A 23,804-nucleotide genomic window follows, 5' to 3' on the forward strand; every position below is an offset into this window, starting at 1 on the left:
GAGTTAGGGAATGAAGATTTCATTTGGCCCATACAATGGGCCAGGAGGCTCACCCAGCACGCAGAGTGAATTGTGGGACCAACCGTTCCCCGGGCCACTTCAGTTTCAATGGAAAGGAGACGTCCCCGCCTGCTCTGCGCTTTTCAAATGGCATGTTGGGAGCTGCCCTTCCAGAGCCGTTTTGCATTTTGGCTTTCTTCTGAAGATGCCAGCACCCGGCTGTGTGGGCCGCCTGCAAGAAACTGTTCAGTCCGTGCCATTATCTCTTCTTGTTAACACTGCCGCTTTGTCTCCTGCCTTATCTTGCCCTTAACCCAGCACAGAGTGGTCACTGTGTCCTCCCGGGGCCGGATCCCCTTCTGAGTGTTAGGGGGCTTTTGTTCAGAGGCCCTCTCCCATCTGGAGCACCGTTCACGGTGGCTGTGGAACAGTGTGACTATGTGGGAAAGAGAAGGATGCTGATTTACAAGTGTTTTAAACTCTCACCCAAGCTGCTGAGCAAGTGGAGTGCGAGCAAAATTAATTTGGCATTCTGAGGGAAAAAAAAGGGAGGGGGCAAAATGAAGACAAGACAGAAAACTTTTATGCTATTACAAAAACCATCTCTAAATGTGGACCCTGCTGTTTGCTTTTAGCATAAGCAGCAAAACGAGCAAGTAATTTGGTTCATTAGTCTGTGTAGGATTCTTTTGTGCTTTTTTCCTCTGTTTGGTTTGCAGAGGAGTTTCCATTAAATTTAATATGAGCTATATGAATGTCTAGAAAACCCTCCACTGAAACTCCCCAGAGGGTAGTCCAGCTAGGAAAAAACTGCTTTTCGGCCACAGGCTAGGTGGGGCCTGAGATTTGATAACAAGACTTAGTTCCTTATGGCTGTGCCTCTGTTTGCTGTGTCACCTCAGACTTTTTTCTTTTATCTCACTTGTTCTAAGTCCAAAGGAACAGTGCTGCCCGTAAAACCAACTGACTGCTGATTACCTACTTCCTCGCCGTATTCGCAAACATTCCCGTTTCTTTTTCTCCATTCTCGTTATACAAATAGTATATGCACAGGTTAGAAAATGAACTAGGGCAGGGCCCTTCTCATGAAAAGCAAAACTGCTCTTGCCCTACACGTGTACTTCCCATTTGTTGTCCCACTTCTCAAAGTTAACCACGTGTGCTTGCGTAAACTGCGTATTTTTTTTTTTTTAAATAGGCTTTCGGAGCAGTTTTGGGCACAGCAAAACTGGGAAAGCACAGAGTGCCCATACAACCCCCGTCCCCCCACACAAGTATGCACAGCCTCCCTCACCATCAACGTCCCTCGCCACAGTGGTACAATTGTTACAGCTCATGCACTTGACGTTGACCCATCACAGTCACCCTGAGTCCATGGTTTACATTAGGGTTCACATTCTGTGGGTTTGGACAAATGTATCCACCATTATAGTATCATACGGAATAGACTCACTGCCCTAAGAATCCTCTGCGCTCCCCCTGTTCGTTCTTCCTTCTCCCCCAACCCCTGGCAACCACTGATCTTTCTACTGTCTCCATAGCTTTACCTTTTCCAGAATGTCAGGTAGTTGAAATCATACAGTATATAGCCTTTTCAGATCGGCTGCCTGCTTTCACTTAGCAATCTGCATTTAAGCTTCCTCCCTCTTTATGTAGCTTCATAGCACACTTCTTTTCAGCACTGAATAATACTCCGTTGCCTGGATGTATCACGGTTTCTCCAGTCACCTCCTGAAGGACATCTTGGTGGCTTCCATGTTTTGGCAGTTATCAATAGAGCTGCTGTAAACAGCTTTGTGCCGGTTTGTTTGTAGACATGACTTTTCAACTCGTTTGGGTAAATACCAAGGGATGCGATTGCTGAATCATGGCAAGAGTGTGTGTAGTTTTGTAAAGAACTGCCAAACCTTCTTCCCCAGTGGCTGCACCATTCTGCATTCCCACCAGCAATGAATGAGAGTTCGTATTGCACCACGTCCTCATCAGCTGGAGGTGTCAGCGTTTTGGATTTTAGCCATTCTCATCGGTGTGTAGCGGTCTCTCGTTGTTTTGATTTGCAGCTCCCTAATCGCAGGTGGTGTGGAACATCTTTTCATATGCTTGTTTGCCATCTTGTGTATCTTTTTTGGCGAGGTGTCTGTTCAGGTATTTTGCCCATTTTTAATCAAGTTGTTCGTTTTCTTATTCTTGAGTTCTTTGTATATTTTGGAAAACAGCCCTTTATCATTGATGTATTTTGCAAGTATTTTCTCCCAGTCTGTGGTTTGTCTTCTCATTCTCCTGACATAGCTGTTTTTTGGTTTTTCAAATTTAGACATTTTGTTGACTCCTCCTCTGACGGATGAGGATTTAACTCATAACTTCACCTCCTCCTAGAGTCTTAATATCACTTTTTTAAGTTCCTTTCTTGGTTACGTCTTTTATTTCAGTAACATTTTCCATCTTTATTTCTTGTTTTGTCAGTTGTCTATAGTATCTTTGACTCTCCTTTTGTAAGATGTGGTTAGATATTATTGTCACTACCATTTCTACCAGCTGTTTCCACCTGTCTTTTACCTCCCGGTTTCTTTCATTTGTACTTTCACTTTTTTTTTAAGCTTTTTAATCTTTTTTTAAGTAATCTCCACACCCAGTGTGGGGCTTGAACTCACAACCCTGAGAGCAGGAGTCACATGCTGAGTCACCGACTGAGCCCACCAGGCGCCCCTCTACTTTAACCTTTTTTGCTAGCTGGGATGATATTCCAATGTTCTATAAAATCGTCTTGCATACTTTGTGTATAGGTCAATTGAAGTAGTACCAATGTAATTGTGACTATATATATATATTTCCTGCAAAGTAAAGTCATGTGTTATGATTTTGTGACCTTTCTTATGCAACTTCTTGTTTTTATGAAGTTTCTGGTTTTTTTCACTGTTTTTATTGTATCCTCATTTTTTCTTTCATACTCTTCATCCAGTCAGATGTTCTTTCAAAGAAACTTCCCTTCAGAGGCACTTCATCCTCTTGACTCGGTTTGGATTTGTTCTCCAGACTTGCTCTGTGGGTATTATCTTGAGACTTCCCTTGACTGGTTTGCTCTGTTAGAACCTCTGCTCTCCCAGGATCATCATTCACCCTCTTTTTCTTTGGTTTACTCCTTTGTTTTCCTGGATCACATCTTCAAATAACTTACTTAGAAAGAGTGTTACTGTTTAATTTTTTTTTAGTTTTCTTATGTTTTAAAATGCTTTTTCTACCTCTGTGATTGGTTATAGTTAGGTTGGGTATAGAATTCTAGTTTGAAAATCATTTTCCCTCAGAACTTTGAAGGCATTTGCTTTGTTGCCTCTGAGAATTCAGTATTCCATCCCTTCTACTGAATCTTTTAATTAAAAAAAAAAAGTATTTAAAAAATTTGAGAGCTTTTTCCTGTGCTGTCTTTTTCTTCCTTCCAAGTATCCCGGCCTTGTTGTAATGGGTGTATATTACCTTGAGTCTCAAGCTATGTCAGTGAGGCCTTCCTTGAGAACCCTCTGTAAATGAGCCTTCCGCATCAGTCCCCTCCTTGCCAGGGCTCTCTGCACTCCAGGCCTTTTGCACATTCTGTTCTCTCTTTCTTGGTCTACCCTTATGCCTTTGATCTAAACTAGAGGTACTTTTTGTTGTAATTTGATTATGTTTATTGAGTAAGTAGTTTGATATTCAGATCTGTTGCTCAGATGGGAGGTCCATATAAGAGAGTTAATTAGGGAGTCATCAGTATATAGGTGGTATTTTAAGATCATGAGATGGAGTAGAATCACCAGGAAAAGAATTTGTAATAAGAAAAAAGGCCCAGGACCTAGGTCTGAAGCTTCTGACAAGTAGAAGCAGAGAGAGAAAGAGGAGCCAGCAAAGGAGAGGCACAGAGGACCGCTGCTGAGCCAAGAGACAAACTAAGAGAGCGGGACATCAGAAGCATGCTTCAGAAAGGAAGGAATTGTACCAGCTCTGCTGAGAGGATTGATTATGTTCGTTGTGTTGGTCCACATGGAGGTCGTCAGTGGCCTCAGCAGACAGGGTTTTGGTTGAGTCATGGCAGTGGGTAGAGGAGTAAATGACAGGGGAAGGGAAGCTAATCAGATATTAGCTGGAGGACGATGTGGACTCCAGATTTCTTTCTTTAAAATATCTTATTTTTAAACAATCTCTACACCCAACATGGGGCTTGAACTCAACAACCGCAGGATCAAGAGTCACGTGCTCTACTGACTGAGCCAGTCTGGTGCCCCTGATGTTTTCTTTTCTTTTCTTTTTTTTTTTTTTTTTTTGTAATTGAAGAGAGTTAATCTTGTTTAAATGCCCACCAGAAGGATCCAGTGGAAAGGAAGTGCTATTTCAATAAGCCATAGGTATACTGGAGACATTGAATGGGTTAAATAGGTATGTTGGAGGGGGGGAAAAAAAACCCAAAGTGAAAAGGTTGGATATGTTGATTTGGATGCTATTATGCCTGACCCTGAAAGCCCAGGGAAGAAGTTTGACATTGATGCAGCAGGCAGGAATGCTTACAGATTCTGGAACAGAACAGCGAGCAAGTTATTTAAGGGCTATTGGTCCATTACGTCTCCAAGCTCGGAGAGACTGGCATCAGTAGGACCTGTGAGCACAGTTCAGAAATTCAGACAGAACATTCTTAAAGACCTGGACTGGATCCATACCAAAAGGAAAACAAAGGAAAAATATGGAAACATTTCCAGAACCAGTTAGCAGGTTTTAGGGACTGTGACTGGTTGGTTACCAGAAAAGAAAAGGGGGGAGGACATTTTAAATAAGTTTTTCTTTTAAAGATTTTGTTTATTTGAGAGTGAGTGAGAGAGAGAGAGAGAGAGAGAGCACAAGCAGGGGGAGGAGCAGAGTGAGAGGGAGAAGGCAGGGAGCTCAACGATCCCAGGAACCTGAGATCATGACCGGAGCCGAAGGCAGCCGCTTAACGGACTGAGCCACCCAGGCGCCCCTCATTTGGCATTTTAAAATCTAACATATCAAACATGGTTTTTTAAATCATATTAGTCTTCCCAATCTTGAGGTGGAGCTTGCTTTTATTTTAACTTCATGCAGTTAGACAGCTAGCCTCCGTAGGCACAAGTGATGGTCTGGTGGGAGAATGGGGAAAAGACCCAAGAAGTAGGAGTAGCAGCCAAACCTGTCCCTGCTCTATCGGCCCCAGGCTTCTGGCCACCTCTGTGCCCCCCTTGCCATGGTGTGTCATATGTGTCAGGTGGTGTGCCCTGTTTCAGGGTTCCAGGATGTATTGCTCAGCAGTGAGGCTTCTTCACTCACAGTACTTGAGGTGGATTCCAAGTAGTAGAACCTTCTGATTACATTCTGAGCGATAGGACTCGCCGTCCATGCCCTTGACGTGGGACGGCTGCACTTGCAGATCCGCACGGATCGGGGGGTGAGCCGCCGTGCACTAATCGTAGTCTGGTCTGACAGTGAATTTTCGCAACCCTCTACACTTAACCTCTGGTAATTTCAGTTTTGGAAATGATGTGTACAAAGCTGGGAAGAGCCTTTTAAAAAAAAGCTTAGGAAATCACTAATACTAGTGACTTCCTTCGGTGCCGATGAGGTGTCAGAACGGATTAAAAAAAACGAACTGATGTAACAACTACGACTGGATTGTGTGTCTCATAATACACAGCTGGATGTATTTCACAAATGTATTTGGACATTAAAAATAATTCCTCAGAGTTAGGTAAGGTGCAAGTAGTACACCTATGTGGGGGATAAACTGAGATTTGGCAGCAGAAGGGAGGAGTTCCCCTTGGGCTGGAAGTGATGACAGAGTTGATCTGCTGTTCCGGTTGAGCCCCGCCCATCTTCGGAACTGACGAATAGCTGAAAGGAGCCTTCGTTTCAGGGGCTGTATGAGGAATGGCCAGCGGGTCTGTGACGCTCAGTGCTGGACCCTCCCGGCTGGACCCTCCCGGCTGCCTGTTCTGACGAACAAAACTTGAGTTCATCTTCCACTTTCCGTCGGGGCCCTCGCCAGGATTACTTCATTCTAGAGAACCAGCGTTACTAAAACGTTTTATTGCCGAGTGATTGCTATCTTCATTTTGCAAGAATAATTAAATAGATCTTTTCTTCACCGAGTATTTTCTCCACTAAGTAGAATGCAAGTCAGACACCTAAAAGTACTAAGTGCGTATCATAGTACCCTTAGCTTTCCAGTAACTTAGTTTGAAAGTTACTTTAAAAACTTTAAATACAGTTTTTCTGTGCATTAGTATGATAGCTTAGCTTTTACTTCTTTTATCTGTTTAAATTATTTTATTTATTTATTTGAAAGAGAGAGCATGAGCGGGGGTGGGGGGGCAGAGGGAGAGGGAGAAGCAGACTCCCTGCTGAGCGCAGAGCCCAACGACAAGGGGCAGGACTCCATCCCAGGACCCCGAGATTATGACCTGAGCCAAAATCAAGTTGGCTGCCTACCCGACTGAGCCACCCAGGCGCCCCCAGCTTAGCCTTTATGATCAAAGTTTTAAAAAGCACTCGACTGTTAGACACAGCAGTGAATGCCATTGGCCCTCACATCATCACCTCTGATTTCAGGATGCTCAGATCTGCAGGTGCTCCTTAGCAGCAGTCCTGGCAGGGGGCTTAGGGCTCCTGTGCCACGTTGGGCTCTGCTTCTGTCCTGTGGACGGGGACTGCTCTCAGTCTGTGGGGGCATCCCCCCGCCAGCCCCTACCTTGTGGAGCCCCAGGGATTGGGGACTCGTTCTAGGGTCCTTTGTTATGAGGACCTTCAACCCAACGTGCAGAGTTAGATAAATCATAGCAGTCGGCCTTGATTCATCAAAGGGTCTTTGAGTTTGTAAAGTAGGTCCAAAATTTTCATTTACCCTTTAACCTCTGAGGTGGGTTCATTTCTAGAGCACATAGGAGATCAATGTCTGGGTTTTCACCCCCAGAATTTATTTTAATATTGTAATGTAGGATAGACCAAAATAGAGAACAGTTCTTTACCTTCCATTTCCCATTATAAATACTCTAAATTCTGTGTCATTTCCATACTGTGTAAATCCCGTTAACATTTAAAACTGTGCCATAGATACGTGTAATATGTCCTCACTCCATTTATTCTTGTCTTTCTGAATACAGAGAAGCACACCATTTCCACCTATGATAAAAGCAGTGTGTCACTGGATTAGATTAGTCTTAACTTGGTATGATTTGTGTCTTATGATTTCTTAGTCAAATTTGTGCTCATTCACAAGATGTTGGTGAATTTTTAAAAAAAATGTTTAAGAAATTCAGAATGAACTTGCATTTTGTCAAAAAGCTGTTCAGTTGCCAAGGTTATGGTTCAAATGCGTTAAGCTGCGAGTTACAGAAAACCCAATTTAAGGTGACTTGGATAAAGAGTATTTATTGGTTTATGTCATTGGAAGGCCAGCTCTAGGCTAAGTTCCAGGGTTGACTGATTGGGTATCTCCACAGTGCTACTAAAAATTTCGTTTCCTTCTTTCTATACTCTGTATTCTCACCTTCCTCTTGTGATTGCAGCCATTCCCAGACTTACATGATCCCTTACTCATGTGCAGTAATGTTTTAGGAGCTCACCCAGAAACCCTCTCCTGCTGTTCTGTTGACTTCGGTTGAGGGGTGTGCCCATGCCTTGAACCAGCAACTGTGGCTTATGAGGAGGAGCTCAGGCTTGGAGTCCAGCTTCCCCCAGAGTATAGGGCTGTGGGGGGAGGCACAGAAACTCCAATCAGACCCAAATACTTACGCAGAGCGGGGCGGGGGGGGGGGCGGGGATGGGATATGAGTAGAGGGCACAGTCACCCTCTTCACTATCCCATGTGAGCTGAAGTCACTTGGGTTTCATTTATAAAAGTGCGTGCCTTGTTTCATTGGTTTCTACTCCTTCTGTCCTTAGGGGCTGTGACTACACCCAAACGGACGGGCATTCCAGCTCCTCGAGAACTTTCAGTAACTGTCTCAAGAGAGAGAACTGTGCCACGCGGTCCCTCCAACCCCAGGAAGTCAGTGTCCAGTCCAGCTTCCTCCAGCACACCCACCCCTACTAAGCACCTGAGGACCACTTCCACGAGACCCAAGCAAGAGCATGAAGGTGGGGAAAAGGCCGTGCTCGAGTCCCAGGTTCGGGAACTTCTGGCAGAAGCCAAAGCGAAAGATAGTGAAATTAACAGGCTTCGAAGTGAGCTGAAGAAATGCAAGGGGAAAAGGACTGCAAGCACCGAAGGAGCTGAGGCTTCAGACTCCAATCTAGACGGAACATCCGCCTCGCCCAGTGACTCAGAACCTTTGATAAAAGCTCTTGAGGAGAAGAACAAGAATTTTCAGAAAGAGCTTGCAGATCTCGAGGAGGAAAACCGGGCCTTGAGGGAGAAACTGACTTACCTGGAGCACTCCCCCAATTCCGAGGGAGGCGTGAGTCACACCGGTGAGAGCAGCTGCCCAACATCCATAACTCACGAGTCAAGCTTCGGCAGCCCGACTGGAAATCAGTTGTCAGGTGAAATCGAGGAATACAGGAACAACATACATGAAAATGCGTTACGGACGTCAGGCTCTTCAAGCAGCGACGTTACCAAAGCTTCTCTGTCCCCGGATGCCTCTGATTTCGAGCACATCACCGCAGACACCCCCTCCCGGCCCCTGTCCTCTACCAGCAACCCCTTTAAGAGCTCCAAGTGTTCGGCCACCGGCAGTTCCCCGAACAACGTGAGCGAACTTTCCCTGGCTTCCCTCACGGAGAAGATACAGAAGATGGAGGAAAACCACCACAGCACCGCGGAGGAGCTGCAGGCCACTTTGCAAGAACTGTCAGACCAGCAGCAAATGGTGCAGGAACTGACGGCCGAAAATGAGAAACTCGTGGACGAGAAGACGATTTTAGAAACATCCTTCCATCAGCATCGGGAGAGGGCCGAGCAGCTCAGTCAGGAAAACGAGAAACTCCTAAATCTCTTACAAGAGCGAGTGAAGAATGAGGAGCCCAACACGCAAGAAGGAAAGATCCTTGAGCTGGAGCAGAAGTGCGCAGAAATTCTTGACCAGGGTCGCTTTGAAAGAGAGAAGTTGCTCAACATTCAGCAGCAGCTGACCTGTAGCTTACGGAAGGTTGAGGAAGAAAACCAAGGCGCTTTAGAAATGATTAAACACCTGAAGGAAGAAAACGAAAAACTGAATGGGTTTCTGGACCTGGAACGGCGTAATAACGGCGTAATGGCCCAAAGTCTGGAAGAGTGTAAAGCCACGCTCGAAGGGCTGCAGATGGAACATGGGTCGATGAAGGCTCATTTGGAGAATGAGAAGCAGAAAGCTACGGAGACCAGCCCCATGGGGCACACGGCAGAGGGTCGTGAGGTTCAAGAAATGCTGAGAGTCGCTCAAGCTGAGAAAGATCAGCTGGAGCTGTCTTGCACCGAGCTCAAGCAAGAATTAGTGAAGGCCCATGGTGAAATTAAACATGTTTCGAGCCTCCTGGCCAAGGTAAGGAGGTACCTCTGTGCCCGTGTTTGCCCATCCTTCTTAGCCTTCCCCTCTTTGACCTTTAGATTCACAGAGCGCCGAGAATCCTTAGCTCAACCAATTTCATTCACGAATCCAGCGTTCCATCTTCAAGATCTGTTCCGCTGCAGACAGACCGGGGGTACAAAAATGAAACACCCCAATTTCTGACTATAGGCAGTTCAAAGTGTAGCAGGGATATAGTGAATCAAATGAGTGAATACGATGCAGGGAGAAAGAGTATCATAGAGGACAGCTCAAGAGTCCCGTGCCAAGGAGGAACACCTAGAATAATAGGGGGCAAACGAAGGTAGTGCAGGAGGGCTTGTTGGAAGAGGTAGCAAATAAGCTGAGTCTTAACTGGCTCAGAATGAGAGAGAGTTACCCAGATCAGTTAGCATGCTTTGGGCTGCTAACCGCTAACAAGAGAATTAAAATCATCCCTAATTTCCCTACCAAGTAATAATATAACCACTATTTTGGTGTTTTCTTTCAGATTTGTGTGTGTGTGTGTGTGTGTGTGTGTGTGTGTGTGTGTGTGTGTGTGTGTGTCCCACGAGTTAAAAAAAAAATTTTAGGGGTGCCTGGGTGGCTCAGTCGGTTGGGAGTTTGACTCTTGGTTTCAGCTTGGGTCATGGTCTCAGGGTTGTGGGACTGAGCCTCACATAACTCTCCCCATTCGGCGGAGAGTCTGCTGGGGATTCTCTCTCTCTCTTCTTCTTCTGTTACTCCCCCTACATGTGCACACGTGCTCTCTCTCTCAAATATAAATAAGTGAATCTTTTAAAAAAATTTTTAGGCTAATCTTGTACATACTCTTTTTTAATTTAATATTTTCTGAGAATATTCTCCTCATTTACTCTTTGAAACATGATTTTAGGGCCAGACAGTATTCTCTTATATAAATATTTCATATGTACTGGTCGCCTGTTTGTTGAACATTTATATTCTTTTCCCGTCTTTTGATATTGTAAAGACATTTTTGTATATCCCTCTGATCATTTCCTTAGGAAAAATTCCTAAACATTGGCTTACGGTGTCAGAGGATGACCATTTTAAAGGCACTCGATACCTTCAGCCAGTTTGCCCCCCAGAAATACCATCCTGGTTTGTTCCCACCAGCCGATCCATGAGGGTGTCTGTTTTCCTGAACCCCTGCCAGGGCTCGGTATCGAGTCGCTGGGTCATTCACATCTGGGCTTCATTGCCTCTCTTCTCCTCCCCTTCTTCACCGGGAAAGATCTTCCCCAACCCCCACTGAAATTAAATGATCACAATTTCATTTTTAAAAAATAATCCTTTAATCAGTCTGGAACTTGGTCACATGATGAAGATTGCTGGTAATTCTGTGACATTCTGCTGGCTCGCAGCGATGCCAGGAAGGTATGGACAGGTGGCTTCCTGTTTCCCTTTCCCTCCAGGCTCTGGGGCTGTGATGTTAGGGCTTCCCAGGTGACAGAGATTGAAGCCACTCCCTACCTTGGTTGTCACTGTTTTAAGAGACAAGTTGTGCCAGGAGCTCACAGGGGGATTTTTTTCTCTATGGCTTCATCTGCCTTCAGATTAGTCTGTTGCAACTGGATTGTGGCATTGGGCTGTCTGTCTGACGATCTGAGCGTTAGGTAGCGTTAGGAGTTTTTTTAATCACTGTCGGTGTTCTAAACTTACAACATCTTATCGAAAGTATGGAAGCAATCCTGTTAGAAGGTACTAGCCAGGTGCCCATTTTGAAGTTTAAGGTGGTAATTATAGCTTTACATTAAGTTATAATGTCTGTGGGATGGGTTCCCCTCCATCACTGTTGCAAAAAGCTTGACCTCCCGGGTGACCTTCTTGAAGTCCCCCAACTCAGTCCTTCATCTATCTCTTTGTATTTTGATTGACATTACATTGAATGTATGTGTCACCAAGAAGTCATTTAGTATCTCAACACAGTAGCTTTACTTTTTTTGGTCATGAAATTATGTATTCATTACAGAAGGTTTAGAAACTACAGAAACCTAGAAAGAAGAAAATTAATATTACCTTTGACCCCACCACTTGGAGAAAAACGCAGCTAGCATTTTGCTGTATGTCTTTTCAGATGTTTCCTCGGTGTATGCACGTTCAGGCATGCATACAAACTTGTATCAACATAGTTAAAATATCTAATCTTCTTATTCAGAAGGATAAAGTATGTCACTCCACATTCCTTGAATAAAGACCCGGCTGGATTAGTTTATCAATTCTGCTGTTAAATCTATTTGATTAGTTTGTTTCTGCTTTTATCTTTATTACTCCTATCGTTCTGCTTTTATACATTTCCTTGGTTTCTTCTTAGTATTTTGAGTAAAATTCTTTAAGTCTGTCATTTCTTGGTTGATAATGAAAGCATTTAAAGGTATGAATTTGCCCTTTATTATATAAGCTTTAGCTACATGAAGACAATAAAATTTAGCATTTTCTGGGACATACTAAGTCTTATTTGGAGAAAAAGGAAAAAGGTTTGCATTCTCTGTGGAGTACAAGGTACAGCATGTATGTTTTAAACCAAGCTGTTATATTATTCATATATTCCATATTTTTATATTACTTGCTGATTAGAATGATCAAACATTGGTCAGTAGCATGAAAGAGCTCTAGCTGGTATTCTGAGGTAAGAGTGTGTGAAGCACCATGTCACATAGGAGTTTCTTTTATATGTATTGAGATCCTAGGTCTGTAATTTTGTGCTTTTTTTTTTTTTTTTTTTGAGATTTTATTTCTTTATCTAAGAGAGAGAGCATGAGCCAGGCAGAGGGGCAGAAGGAGGGCGAGAAGCAGATTCCCCACTGAGCTGGGAGCTTGACTTGGGCCGATCCCAAGACCCCAGGGTCATGACCTGAGCCGAAGGCAGACCCTTAACCGACTGAGCCACCCAGGCGCCCCTAAGTTTGCGCTGTCTTATGTGTGCAGGGGCACCGATCTGTAATTGCAGTGGAGTTGTAAACTGTGCTAACCTTCCTGTCCTTTTCTGTTACCTTTGAAAAGGTAAAAACCCAGACTTTCTAGGCTGCCTGGAAGCTTACTGTAGAAGCCCCAATGCAGGATATCAACTAATCCACCAGCAACCATGAATTCAAGTTATAAGATGTAAGAGACTCATGCCCCAAAGAAACAGGAACACTTTCAGCACAAGACCATCATGAAGGATGGGAAGGTGGTGGATTGGTAGGTGGAAAGCTTGGGTATTCCTGACTTAGCTAATGGTTCAGTCTATGACCTTGGGCAGGCCCCTCTCTGCTGCACAGTGCTGAATAGAGGTGTGGTGGTGGAGGGACCTTGGCCTTGTTTAAAGGGAGTGCCTTCAACATTTCATCAAGGATGTCTGTTGTAAGCACTTGTTGTGTACCTTTTATTGAGTGATACAAGTATTTTGCTTGCTTTTTTTTTTTTAAAGTTGGAGATTGAATTTTTTCTACATCTACTGTAGATCTTATATATCTGCCATGATCTTAGAGTAGTTTTTATGTGATCACGGTCGTTTCTCTACTTGTTAATGAGATAAATTACAATAACAGATATTCTAAGGTAGTCTAGTGTTAAATCATCTGTGCATTCCTGGGGTAAATCCTAATTTTTAGGTTCTCAATAGCCTCGCCAGACATTTTTGCATAGAACTTTCATGTTTAACTGCCTTAAGCAGATGTCAAGGTAAGTGTCCTGTTCATCACCAAGCAGTTTTCTTGGTGATAAACAACTTCTACTCGAACTCTTCATTCATCCACTCTAATTCTTGGCAAAATATGAATATTATGAGAAATAACAAGATCACATATTTACAGAGAGTGAAAAGCAATACCAAACCATCCTATGATCTGATAGATGTAGTAAGTCCATGTAAGTTTCCAGTTTGGCTAAATTACATAAATGAGTCAGATACTGTGAGAAGAGCCTCTGAAAAGCCTTAAAATTTACCTCTTTGGGGGGGGTACAAGATGGATCTGTTCCCCACAGTAAATGGAAAATTGGTAGGACATTTACAATCATTGTGATTATTTTGGAGGCTTTTTATTCCTCTCCTTTCTTTGTCTTCAGCTAGTATCTCCATTCTTGTCAGCTTCTCTAATCTCCAAGACAGAAATTTTGCTGGCAGCTTCCTGGGTGATTATAAAATGTGCCACCGTACGACTTTGAGGAAGGGTCTCCTTTCCAGAGTCCTGATTGCTCAGCCTCCTGTAAGCCTCTCATACGGCTGCCCCAGCCAGCGGCAAGGAGCATGTCGTTGCATGAGATTCTTGGTTTTCTGGACAATAATGCAATCCAGGTTTATGATTTTCTGACGTTCAAATTTTCAGTTGTTTCGGGATCTTGATTTCAAGTTAGAATGTTTTTACAACATTCTTGAAACACAGAAGTTTTAAAAGAAAATACTGATTCTTCCCCCCCAAGGTCAAAAGCTTGCAGGTGGTATCCTTAGAAATTTAGTTCTCACTATAGAAACTCAGGTGTCTCTTCCAGAGGAGAAAGGAGATTGTAAAGAAACACTTGCTGTGAGTGGTCAGGGGAAACTAGGGGTACAGTAATCCCTGTGTGACCAGTATTGGTCACCAGGCCTAACTAATTAGGGGGGGCCACTGGTCACAAGTGGCAAAACCAGGATTTGAGAGAAAGATGTGACAAAGATGGGCCCTCAGCTCTGTTGGGTCACTGTCCCCACGGCAGATGGGCTAGGATCACTCATATGAAAGCCGCCTGCCCATCCCTGGCGTCTTGGAGGAGCTCAGAAGTATTGGTGAATCTATGTGGTGGAGTTCAGGAGAACGTAGGGACCACTTCCCCTTCATGCATCATGCACTGGGTACTCTTGGGAGAGTCGGTTATGGTTGAATTGTTCAGGCTGAAGACATGGACATTTCAGTGGTCTTCAACTCAGACCGTTTCCCTATTCTCTCCAGTGCCTTTGGCTGACAACAGTTTATCAGTTGTCTGGGCAGAGCAGAGTCCTGTGACTTCATGCTGGGAAGAAGGCAATAAGAAACTTGTGTGGGGGCGCCTGGGTGGCTCTGTCGGTTAAGCATCTGACTCTTGGTTTCGGCTCAGGTCACGATCTAAGGCTCCAAGCTGGGCGTGGAGCCTGCTTAAGATTCTCTCCCTCACCCTCTGCCCCTCCTCTCCCACCCCCACCTTGCACGTGCGCTCTCTCAAAAAAAAAAAAAAAAAGGAAGGAAAGGAAAAGAAATTTGTGTGACAGAGCCTGTTTTCCAGCTCTCCCGAAGAAGTCAAGAGGAGACACTTGTCCAGGCAGCTTGGGGAAAGGCCTGCAGGCTCTGCACCGGGAAACCTCCAAGGGGGGATGTTGCTCAGGAACTGTGCCTCAGGCCCCAGCCTGGTAGCGCAGAGCTTGAAGTCTGCTGTGCACCAGGAGCTGGAGCTTAGGAAGTGGCCTCTGTAGAGCCAGAATGCCCTTTTGTCCTTTATTAGGTCAGACATGACAGTCATGTGGCCCAGGACACACAGCAGTCACATGTCGCGTGACTGCCGGCTCCCTTGGCTCCCCAACCTCCTCCCCGCCCCCCCCCCCCCCCCCCGTAGGGCTCTGCTCTTGCAACCTTGTGCAGGGGGGTGGGAGCTGAACCTGAGGGTTTGTCCAAGAGACATCCGATGTTTGAGTAAGGGTGGTCTTGCCAATAGGACCAGACCCACTGGATCTGTGCTCCTGCCCCCTGTGCCTCCATGTAACTCAGAGGAGGGGGCGCTGCTTCTCCCGTAGACCCAAGTGTGGGCTCTCCCTTTCTGGAATTCCTGGGCTGATTCCCCCTTCCCTTCTGAGGGGCCCATTTTTCCCTTTAGACATGTTCATATCTTTCCTGACGTTACGCCTGAACACCATTCTTCCCTTCACTTGACCTTAGGACTTGTCTGCGAAGCCCCAGCATTTGTTTCTCCTGGGTGAGCACTCGGGAAGCCCCTCTGTGAGCATTCATCTGGAAAATCTAGGAAGTTCCCAAAGTGAAATACAGATTTTTACCCTCTTCTTTGAGTGTTTATTATAGCCATTTTTCTTTTTCCATAACAAAAGTGTAAACGAATTAGCATGTTCTCCTCTACCTTGGCGGGGCAGCATTACAAAAAAAAAAAAAAGTTCAAGTTTTGGCCATCATGAATGAAATATGGCTCTCCATCAGCAGTATATATTCGGAACAGGGCCAAGAATTAAGCAAAAGGAGTTTTGGAGGAACCAAGTTAGATGTAAAAACAAACGCAACAAAAATAACACATTCTTATTCCTGGTGAAGTTACTAAAGCAATCACTCCAAGTTTATTGACGTTCTGTACGGCCGACCCTTGAACAGCACAGGTCCTTGTATATGTGGGCTTTTTTTCCCAGCAAGTACAGTACTGTAAATGTATTTTCTCTTCCTTATGATTTTCTAAATAACATTTTCTTTTCTCTCATTTCCTTTATTGTAAGAATACAGTACATAATGCATATCACATACAAAATATATGTCAGCCCACTGTTTATGTTATCGATAAGGCTTCCCAGTCAATAGAAGGCTATTAGTGGTTAAGTTTTGGTGGAGCCAAAAGTTCTGGTTTAGTGAAGTCATAAAGTTCTGACTGTGGTGGGGAGGTTCGTGACCCTAACCGCCCCCTTCCCCTTGTTCACGGATCAGCTGTGTAATTTTAACATTGTGACTTCTTCCATATATTAGGTATCCAGGGAATACTTGTTGAATAAATGAGTGAATGTCAGAGACACTTGTAACCGAATTAGGGGAGAAGCTGCTATAATGCTATGAATATGTTAAAAAGTAAAATTTATGATCATATTTTAATAATAATGTTTTAGGGCTTTATATGTGCTAGGCACTCTTCAACCTTTAGATCATTTAATCTGATTTAATCATAATTTTATGCTAGAGATATTGTCGTTATCTAATTTTTTGCATCTGAAGAAGCTGAGGCAGAGAATGGCTAGGCGACTAGCTAAATTGATGAATTGACGAAGGCCAGGGTTCAAAGCGGGGTCTGACCCCAGAACTCTTACCCCTCATCGCTGATTTGTGCTGCTTCCTGGTTACGTGGCAGTGAAGAGATAGAAAAACATCCGAGGCAGACCTGAGGACTCCGACACACTGTAGTCTTAAGGACAAAGAGTTTTGGTCGGAAGAAAACCACCTTCCAAGTCTCAGTGAATGAGGAGAATTTTACTTGATTAGAACACAATAGAGAAATTCACAGTGAAGCCCTGAGTCATCAGGACATGTTCTTCTGTTTGATTTACAACCTGGATCTTGAGGGGAGTAGGAGGTCACCAGGGAAGCTTGTGGGGTGGAGACAGCAGGAATGTGGCCAGAAGAGAACATCTAGTTCTCAGGCCAGAAAGTTGGCCCGACCCTGGAAGTGACGTGAGTAGTTTCCAGTGCCTGGGAGTGCGGACCCTCGAAGATAACCTTTTCCTCAGTTTCAGCGTCTCACAAGCCAGGGGAAAGGGTCTCGCCTCTTCTCAGAGCTGCTCTCCCTGTCTCTGTGTCCCCCATCCTGGAAGGCTGGAGACCGGGCTGAGCCCTGCAGGGTGGGGGAGTCCCGAGTGGTCTCTGCTGCCATCTGCCTCTGGGCCTGGCTCTAACCACCCCTCTCCAGGAGGGACTGGGGCTCCCCGGGGAAATTCATTTGACTCTGTTTGTAATGCAATTCTGCACACCCCATGTCTAGAGCAAGTTGGTTTTTGAAGATGAGAGGTCTTCCCTGGAGTGCGTGAAAGGGATTTCTTTTCTGAAAAGGAGACATTGGAAATCACCTTGCTGGTTGTCTGATAGCGTAGTTGTTGAACGAAAAGATTGGCCAGTGGGAAGGCCAGTCCTGTGGACGGCAACCTAGAACTCCAGAGGGTCATGGCAGTACAAGGTGCTGGCCCTAGCTACCTGATAAATTGGACTCTTTTCAAGTGGCTTTACTTCTCCCTCTCTCCATTTGTTAATCTGTAAAATGAATATGAAAATAGCTGCCTGTTATTACCCAGCAAGCTCCTGCAGGCAGAAATTATGAAGTTACTTAAGGGTTTCTGTTGGTGGTGGTGGTGGTGGTGGTGGTGGTTTTCATAACAGAGCTTTCTGGAATATATTGCTAAACTTGAGAGAATGATTCCCAAATTAAGAAGGAAGAATGATGTGTGTGATTTGAAACAGCATACTGACTTACGGGTTCAGTGGCCCCAGCCGTCTGCAGCACACATCCCAGCGGCCCCTCCCCACCGCTCTGCTTACCATTTGGTGCTTGTGATCATGACAAGCCAACACGAAGGGAGTAAAGCTGGGTCAGGGCCCTGGGGGGGCCAGCAGCCTCAGCTGCACGGAGAGAACCCCCCCTCCCACCTCGGGGTGTTCATCCTTCTGGTTCCCTGGTTACACCCTCCAGTTTCACTCCTGGCCCACAGTAGTCCCACCCAAGTAACATGCATGTTTCTAGATGCCAGGTGAGCAGGCCCTCAGCCCGAGGCTTCCCTGACACGGAGCCCGGCCAGCTCTGCAGAAAGCCACGGTCTGACTCAGGAGGCAGGGCTGACAAGCCGCCCACCCTGGCTGCTTTTCAGATGCTGTCGGACGTCAACCTTCTCGTATGTAAAACACGTTGCCTCCTTTCTCCTTAAAAATCATCTTGTGTTTGTTATGTAGCTATCGTCCGGTCGAAGACTTTGGCTCTGGCTCACGTGTTGTAGTTCTCTCGGACCTGTGTTATACTGTCATCTAATGTTGTATACACGGCTTAGGGGGGCAGAATTGGAATTTAAAGTCTGGCGGTCTGGCTCCAGGTTAGTCCGGGCCCCTCGATGTCCCGCGGCAGCTACAGTGACGCATTAGTGCAGTATGGAGCCACGCACCTTTATAACTGAAATATCAGTTTCACAGACCAGTGCACACCCTTAAGCTAGGCGGCGTGCTCTGGTTCTTTCCCATGCTGGTTGTCTCCTCATTCTCCCCCCGGTTTCTTTCCTTCCTTCTTTATTTATTCCCGATCACAACATCCCAACTGAAAAACAGTGCGGTCCTGCTGTCCGGTGGCCATTTATCCATTCGTCGGATGTTCACTCGGGGGCCCCCCATGTATACGGAGATGCCCCCAAATCTAGGAAGACATGTATCAGGTACCAGCCTTACATTAGTTAGTAAATATATAGCTATTTGGTGACATGAATTAAAGGACTATAGAAAAGGGGCAGAGTTCATACTAAAATAATTGGTATATTCTGACAGCAGAATACTACGAAACATTTAAAGTAATGACAGAACATTGTGGATATCAGTGTGGCTACATCTCAAAAACACGGTTAAAAACAAGTTTTACAGGGGCGCCTGGGTGGCTCAGTTGGTTAAGCGACTGCCTTCGGCTCAGGTCATGATCCTGGAGTGCCTGGATCGAGTCTGGCATTGGGCTCCCTGCGCAGCAGGGAGTCTGCTTCTCCCTCTGACCCTCCCCCCTCTCATGCTCTCTATCTCTATCTCATCCTCTCTCTCAAATAAATAAAAATCTTACAAAAAAAAGTTTTTCAAAAACATAAGAAGTATAGTATAGTACAGGACAAAAGCATCTTACCGTATAATACAGTGTGTGACAGTATACTGCAAAAGCCAAATTACAGTATAATATGATTTGTATAAAAGTTTTAAAATGGGGCGCTTGGCTGGCTCAGTCAGAGCATGTGACTCTTGACCTCAGGGTTGTGAGTTTGAGCCCAAGTTGGGTGCAGAGATTAAATTACTTAAAAATAAAACAAAAAATAAAATAAATTTTTTAAACAGAACAATACTATGTATTATCACGGGCACATTCACATGCAGTAAAAGTGAAAAACCGTTCAAGCAACAACCACACCACTTTTCGGATAATGTGAATTACTCTCTGGGGCAGGAGAGAAGGTTGGGACTTTAAATCCTGTTAAAGTAAAAATATTTAGCAAATGTGGCAAATTATAATCACTGTGAAGTCCGTTTGGGCACATGGTTATTATCTTGTCACTCTGGGTGCTTTTCTGTGTATTTAAAATGTTTAATGATTCAGAATTGAAAAGGTGAAATGAGTGCCTGTCCTGTGCCACTTCTCTGTGTCTGGTGCATGCCCATGTTTCAGTTCTGTGCCTTTCGCTGGTGTTCTCCGTCACACGAATGTCGCATTTCTCTAAAGAAACACTGTACCTGCTAGTACCTTATGGCTAAAGACATTTGGCGTTTGCAGGGGATCGGTCGGGTCTCGGGGGCATTGTTCCTGGATTCCCCAGCAGAGGGCGCTGCGCCATAGCAGATGTGAGGAGGGGAGCCTCCCGCCAGCATCCAGGCCAACGCTCCGGGTGCAGTACCAGAAGAGCCTCCCAGGGAAGCGCTCTTGCACCCAGCCACAGGACCGCAGGGCACCTAACTACCTGCAGCTTCCTTCATGCCTGTAGGGAGGGACACAGGCTCCACCATATTTGGCCGTTTGCAGATTCAGTCACGTTTCTCTGTAAACGTGTTTCTCTGTAAAATTTATAGCCGTGGCTATCTACGTGGCTAAGAATACAGAAATTATACCAGGTATAGCACATGCCAAGAGCTTCCTCCACCGTTGCATGGATGAGCCTGATGCTGATGGGTGAGGAACTCTTTCCTGGTAAACTGACCAGGCAACCTTTCTTTCATTCTAGGTGGAAAAGGATTATTCTTACTTGAAGGAGGTCTGTGATCATCAAGCAGAACAACTGAGCCGAACCAGCCTGAAACTGCAAGAGAAAGCGTCAGAGAGTGATGCGGAGATTAAAGACATGAAGGAAACCATATTTGAATTGGAAGATCAGGTGGAACAGCATCGGGCTGTCAAGTTACATAACAACCAGCTCATTAGTGAGCTAGAGAGTAAGTGAACTCGAGCCCTGGTCAGACGTGGATCAGGAGTGAGCACGATGTGAACCGAATGCCTGGGAGGGTCTATGAGAATGGTTGTGAAAAGTCTTCCTTCCTCATATTTGGCCGTCTTGTAGGAAGAATGGCAGTCAAGGGGCGCCTGGGTGGCTCAGTCGTTAAGCGTCTGCCTTCGGCTCAGGTCATGGTCCCAGGGTCCTGGGATCGAGTCCCGCATGGGGCTCTCTGCTCTGCAGGAAGCCTGCTTCTCCCTCTCCCACTCCCCCTGCTTGTGTTCCCTCTCTCGCTGTGTCTCTCTCTGTCAAATAAATAAATAAAATCTTTAAAAAAAAAAAAAAAAGAATGGCAGTCAAGAAAGGCAGAATGATTAACCTCTTTAACTGGAAAAGTGGGTGGTGTGGAAGGAAAGATTGTTGAACGCGAGTCAGCAGCACGGGGTGATTGTGAAAAAGAGCAAACACATTTTGGAGTGTTAGGTCTACTGTGTGTGAGCCACACCACTGCCCACGCCCATCGGGTATTGACAGAGCGTTGTCTTTTGGATCCGACGGGTAGGAAGACAGGTGACAGATGGTCAGATGGATTTGAGCAATGGGCTAGGGAGAAAACAGTTCTAGCTTGTGTCCCATTAAGCCAGGATATCAAGTAACTTCTAGAGATTGGCCACTTCATCACCAAAGAGGCTCCAATATTTGGCTTCTTTATGAACTCGTTGTTCGCTTTGAATAGGGAAAGACATTAGAAGGGATTAAACATTGCCTGCTTTGTCCAAATAAGCTTTATCAAATTATCACTTCTAATGTGTTTTGCTTTTGTCACAAAGGAATTAATGCACAGAGCTTTTGGTGACACTCACCATTGCTAAAAATAGCATAGTTGGTTGGTTGCCTGAAAAGTTCCCCGACTTGTTCAGCCCATCCTCATTATTTGTGGAAGCCATATCTGGGAATTCACCTGCTTGCCAGAATTTATTTGTAACCCCCAAATCAACACGGCACTTCTCATATCATTTGCAGACATGCGCAGAGAGCGCGGCAAAAAATTTTAGTCTCCCCAATTATTTTTGTCCTTTTTTTTTGGCTATTTCCCTGTGTAGAGTGGCACCTAAATGTAGTCCTGAAATGCCGTCTGGGGTCCCTATGGCTAGAAAGCCGGGATGTGCCTAATGGAGAAAATAAGTGTTAGATGAGCTTTATTCAAGCACGAGTTTTAGCACTGTTGGCTGTGAGTTCAATGTTAACGAAAACTTCCAGAGAAAGATGAAATTCACCACTCTGGAAAATGCTGAAGTAAAATCTGTGGCATGTGACGAAGATGTGGAAAAGATTGAAAAGCAGCTATATTTGCGGATTCACAAGATGGTGTCTGGCTTAAAAAAAAAAAAAAAAAGCGGACTACATTATTGTGCAACTAAAAACCAGAGAATTTTACAGTCATGTTTCCCAGGGTTAGGAAAGCATTACACCCTTCTGAGCCGGTGCTGGATGGCTTTTGAGGCTTGGAAGGCATCACAGCATGAGAAAAGGTAAAAACTTTCAGGCGAGGCAGGTTCTTTCTATCAGGAGGCTGCTGAAGAATTTTTAAAATACTTACTGAGTGTTATGCAGGAAAAGGGTTATGTGGGTAAGCAGGTTTCCAGCACTGATGGGACAGGCTTGTTTTTTTGTTTGTTTGTTTGTTTGTTTGTTTTTTACAAGGACACTGGCAAACGAACCTGTATAACACAAGTAGTGTCTCCTTTAATAAAAATATTGTGATCCGAGGCTTGCAGGAACCGAACCCTGTATTGCCCGTAGGAGCAAAGTTCAGTATTTGCGAATTCGGCGTGCATGGCAACTTTATGTAACTGCCACAAATAATGAGAGTTGACTGTATATTCCACACCTTGATTGCTTGGTTAGCACCAGAGTTCCATCCTTCACTGGATGTGATACGCAGCAGAATTACAGAACATCAGCATTCAGTGTCAGCATCATTTAGATAGTTCTCAGTAATTACGCCTGAGAAGATAACTAAAACCCACCACCATTGACAGTGTATATTCCCAAACAGCACCATACTTGAAGAGCATATAAAGTCAAAGAAGAGAAGTCCGGTTTTGCTTTGTCTCTGTGATATATTGCTCATGAGAATTTGGTTGTGTTGTCCCCAAATCCTTAAAAGTCAAGCACAACCCCACCAAGAAAGCCAGCTTATAATTAAATGTCCAGAGCAGATACCACACCATTCCCTACGGTTGTACCCTAACATATCCAAGATTGAAAATAACATAGACTGGCTGTCTTTTGAGAAGCTTTTCAACTTCTGTCCAGGGTGTTAAGGTAGTACTAAGATGTCTTTTCACTAGGAGGCCCAGGGACACACAAACCCAGCCTGAGACCAGTCACTCCTCCCTATAGGATCCTCGAGAGAAATGGACGGAAAAGTAAAAAGAAGTGAAGGAGTGATTTCTTGTTCTGCCGCATCGACCCCAAACGCAGATTCTCAGGCCCCACGTGCTGAATGAGAATGGTTGGGGTGGGACCCGACTGTGTGTCGTTTATGCTCTTTGAAGCTTCTCTGATAATTCTGATTCATATCCTTAATAGACAGCTACTGCCCTGGAACGAATCATAAAGAACCACTGAAGATTTTTAAGCAGGTAATGGACGTGATCCGGTTTAAATTGAGATGACTCTGGTAGCAACATGGAAGAATCAGAGGCACAGAGAGAAGAGGACTGAGGATATTCTTAATTAGGGAGAGCGCTCAGGTCACCTTTGGAGCTGTTGAAATGCACCCACCCAAGATCCTGTCTTCCCGTGGGTGTTCCTGCTCTGTGGGTCACAGTCTGGGGCTTTGAACAGGTGTGCTTTTGAGAGGCTTCCCAGGTGGTTCTCTGGTTTAACTACAGTTAAAAACCACGACTCTAGCACCTGGTCTAAAAGCCACCGTAGTAATAACCAGTCATATTCTCTGTTATACAAAAGCCCTCTACCTCACAGCGATAAAGGACATTCAGGACCGTAACATGCGACCACCAGGGGGGCCAGGAGTGGGTGTTAATCAATACGAGTGACTATTCAGACCTCTTCCCATAGTGCTGCCTGACTGTTCCATCTGAGAGTATAACCTAACTCAACACCACTTATTCCCCAAACCATCCCATTTTCTGTGTTGGAAGAACCTCCAGTTTCCAGCTGCCAGGTTTCAGGGTGCTGAGGATGGAATTTATAGCAGAAGGGATGGATTTGAAACCTGGAGCTGCTCCCTCACTACCTCACTTACTTTCTCCCAAGAGTCTGGCGCCTTTTCCAACTCCTGTCTGACTTGTTTATTTCCAGGCAACGTGATGAAGCTGGAGGAACAGAAGTCAGACCTGGAAAGGCAGCTGAAGACTCTGACTAAGCAGATAAAGGTGAGATACGGCTACAGCAGGGAACAGGGAGCCTTCTCT

At 45.0% G+C, this 23,804-nt stretch overlaps 1 protein-coding gene across 3 annotated transcripts in view; it reads left to right on the forward strand.

Moving 5' to 3' along the window:
* Positions 1 to 23,804, forward strand: part of SPECC1 (sperm antigen with calponin homology and coiled-coil domains 1) — a 272,584-nt gene that overhangs the window by 156,968 nt on the left and 91,812 nt on the right. For all 3 annotated transcript variants that reach the window (XM_028089512.2, XM_088027946.1, XM_028089511.2), the window contains exons 4-6: positions 7,915 to 9,494; positions 20,155 to 20,362; positions 23,692 to 23,765. In XM_028089512.2, the coding sequence (XP_027945313.1) occupies positions 7,915 to 9,494; positions 20,155 to 20,362; positions 23,692 to 23,765 (1,862 nt within the window). The remainder of the gene's footprint in view (positions 1 to 7,914; positions 9,495 to 20,154; positions 20,363 to 23,691; positions 23,766 to 23,804) is intronic.

Source organism: Eumetopias jubatus, unplaced genomic scaffold (genome assembly GCF_037043125.1).
Source record: "Eumetopias jubatus isolate StellerSeaLion01/CBP00866 unplaced genomic scaffold, mEumJub1_p1.0 scaffold_10, whole genome shotgun sequence".
NCBI lineage: Eukaryota > Metazoa > Chordata > Mammalia > Carnivora > Otariidae > Eumetopias > Eumetopias jubatus.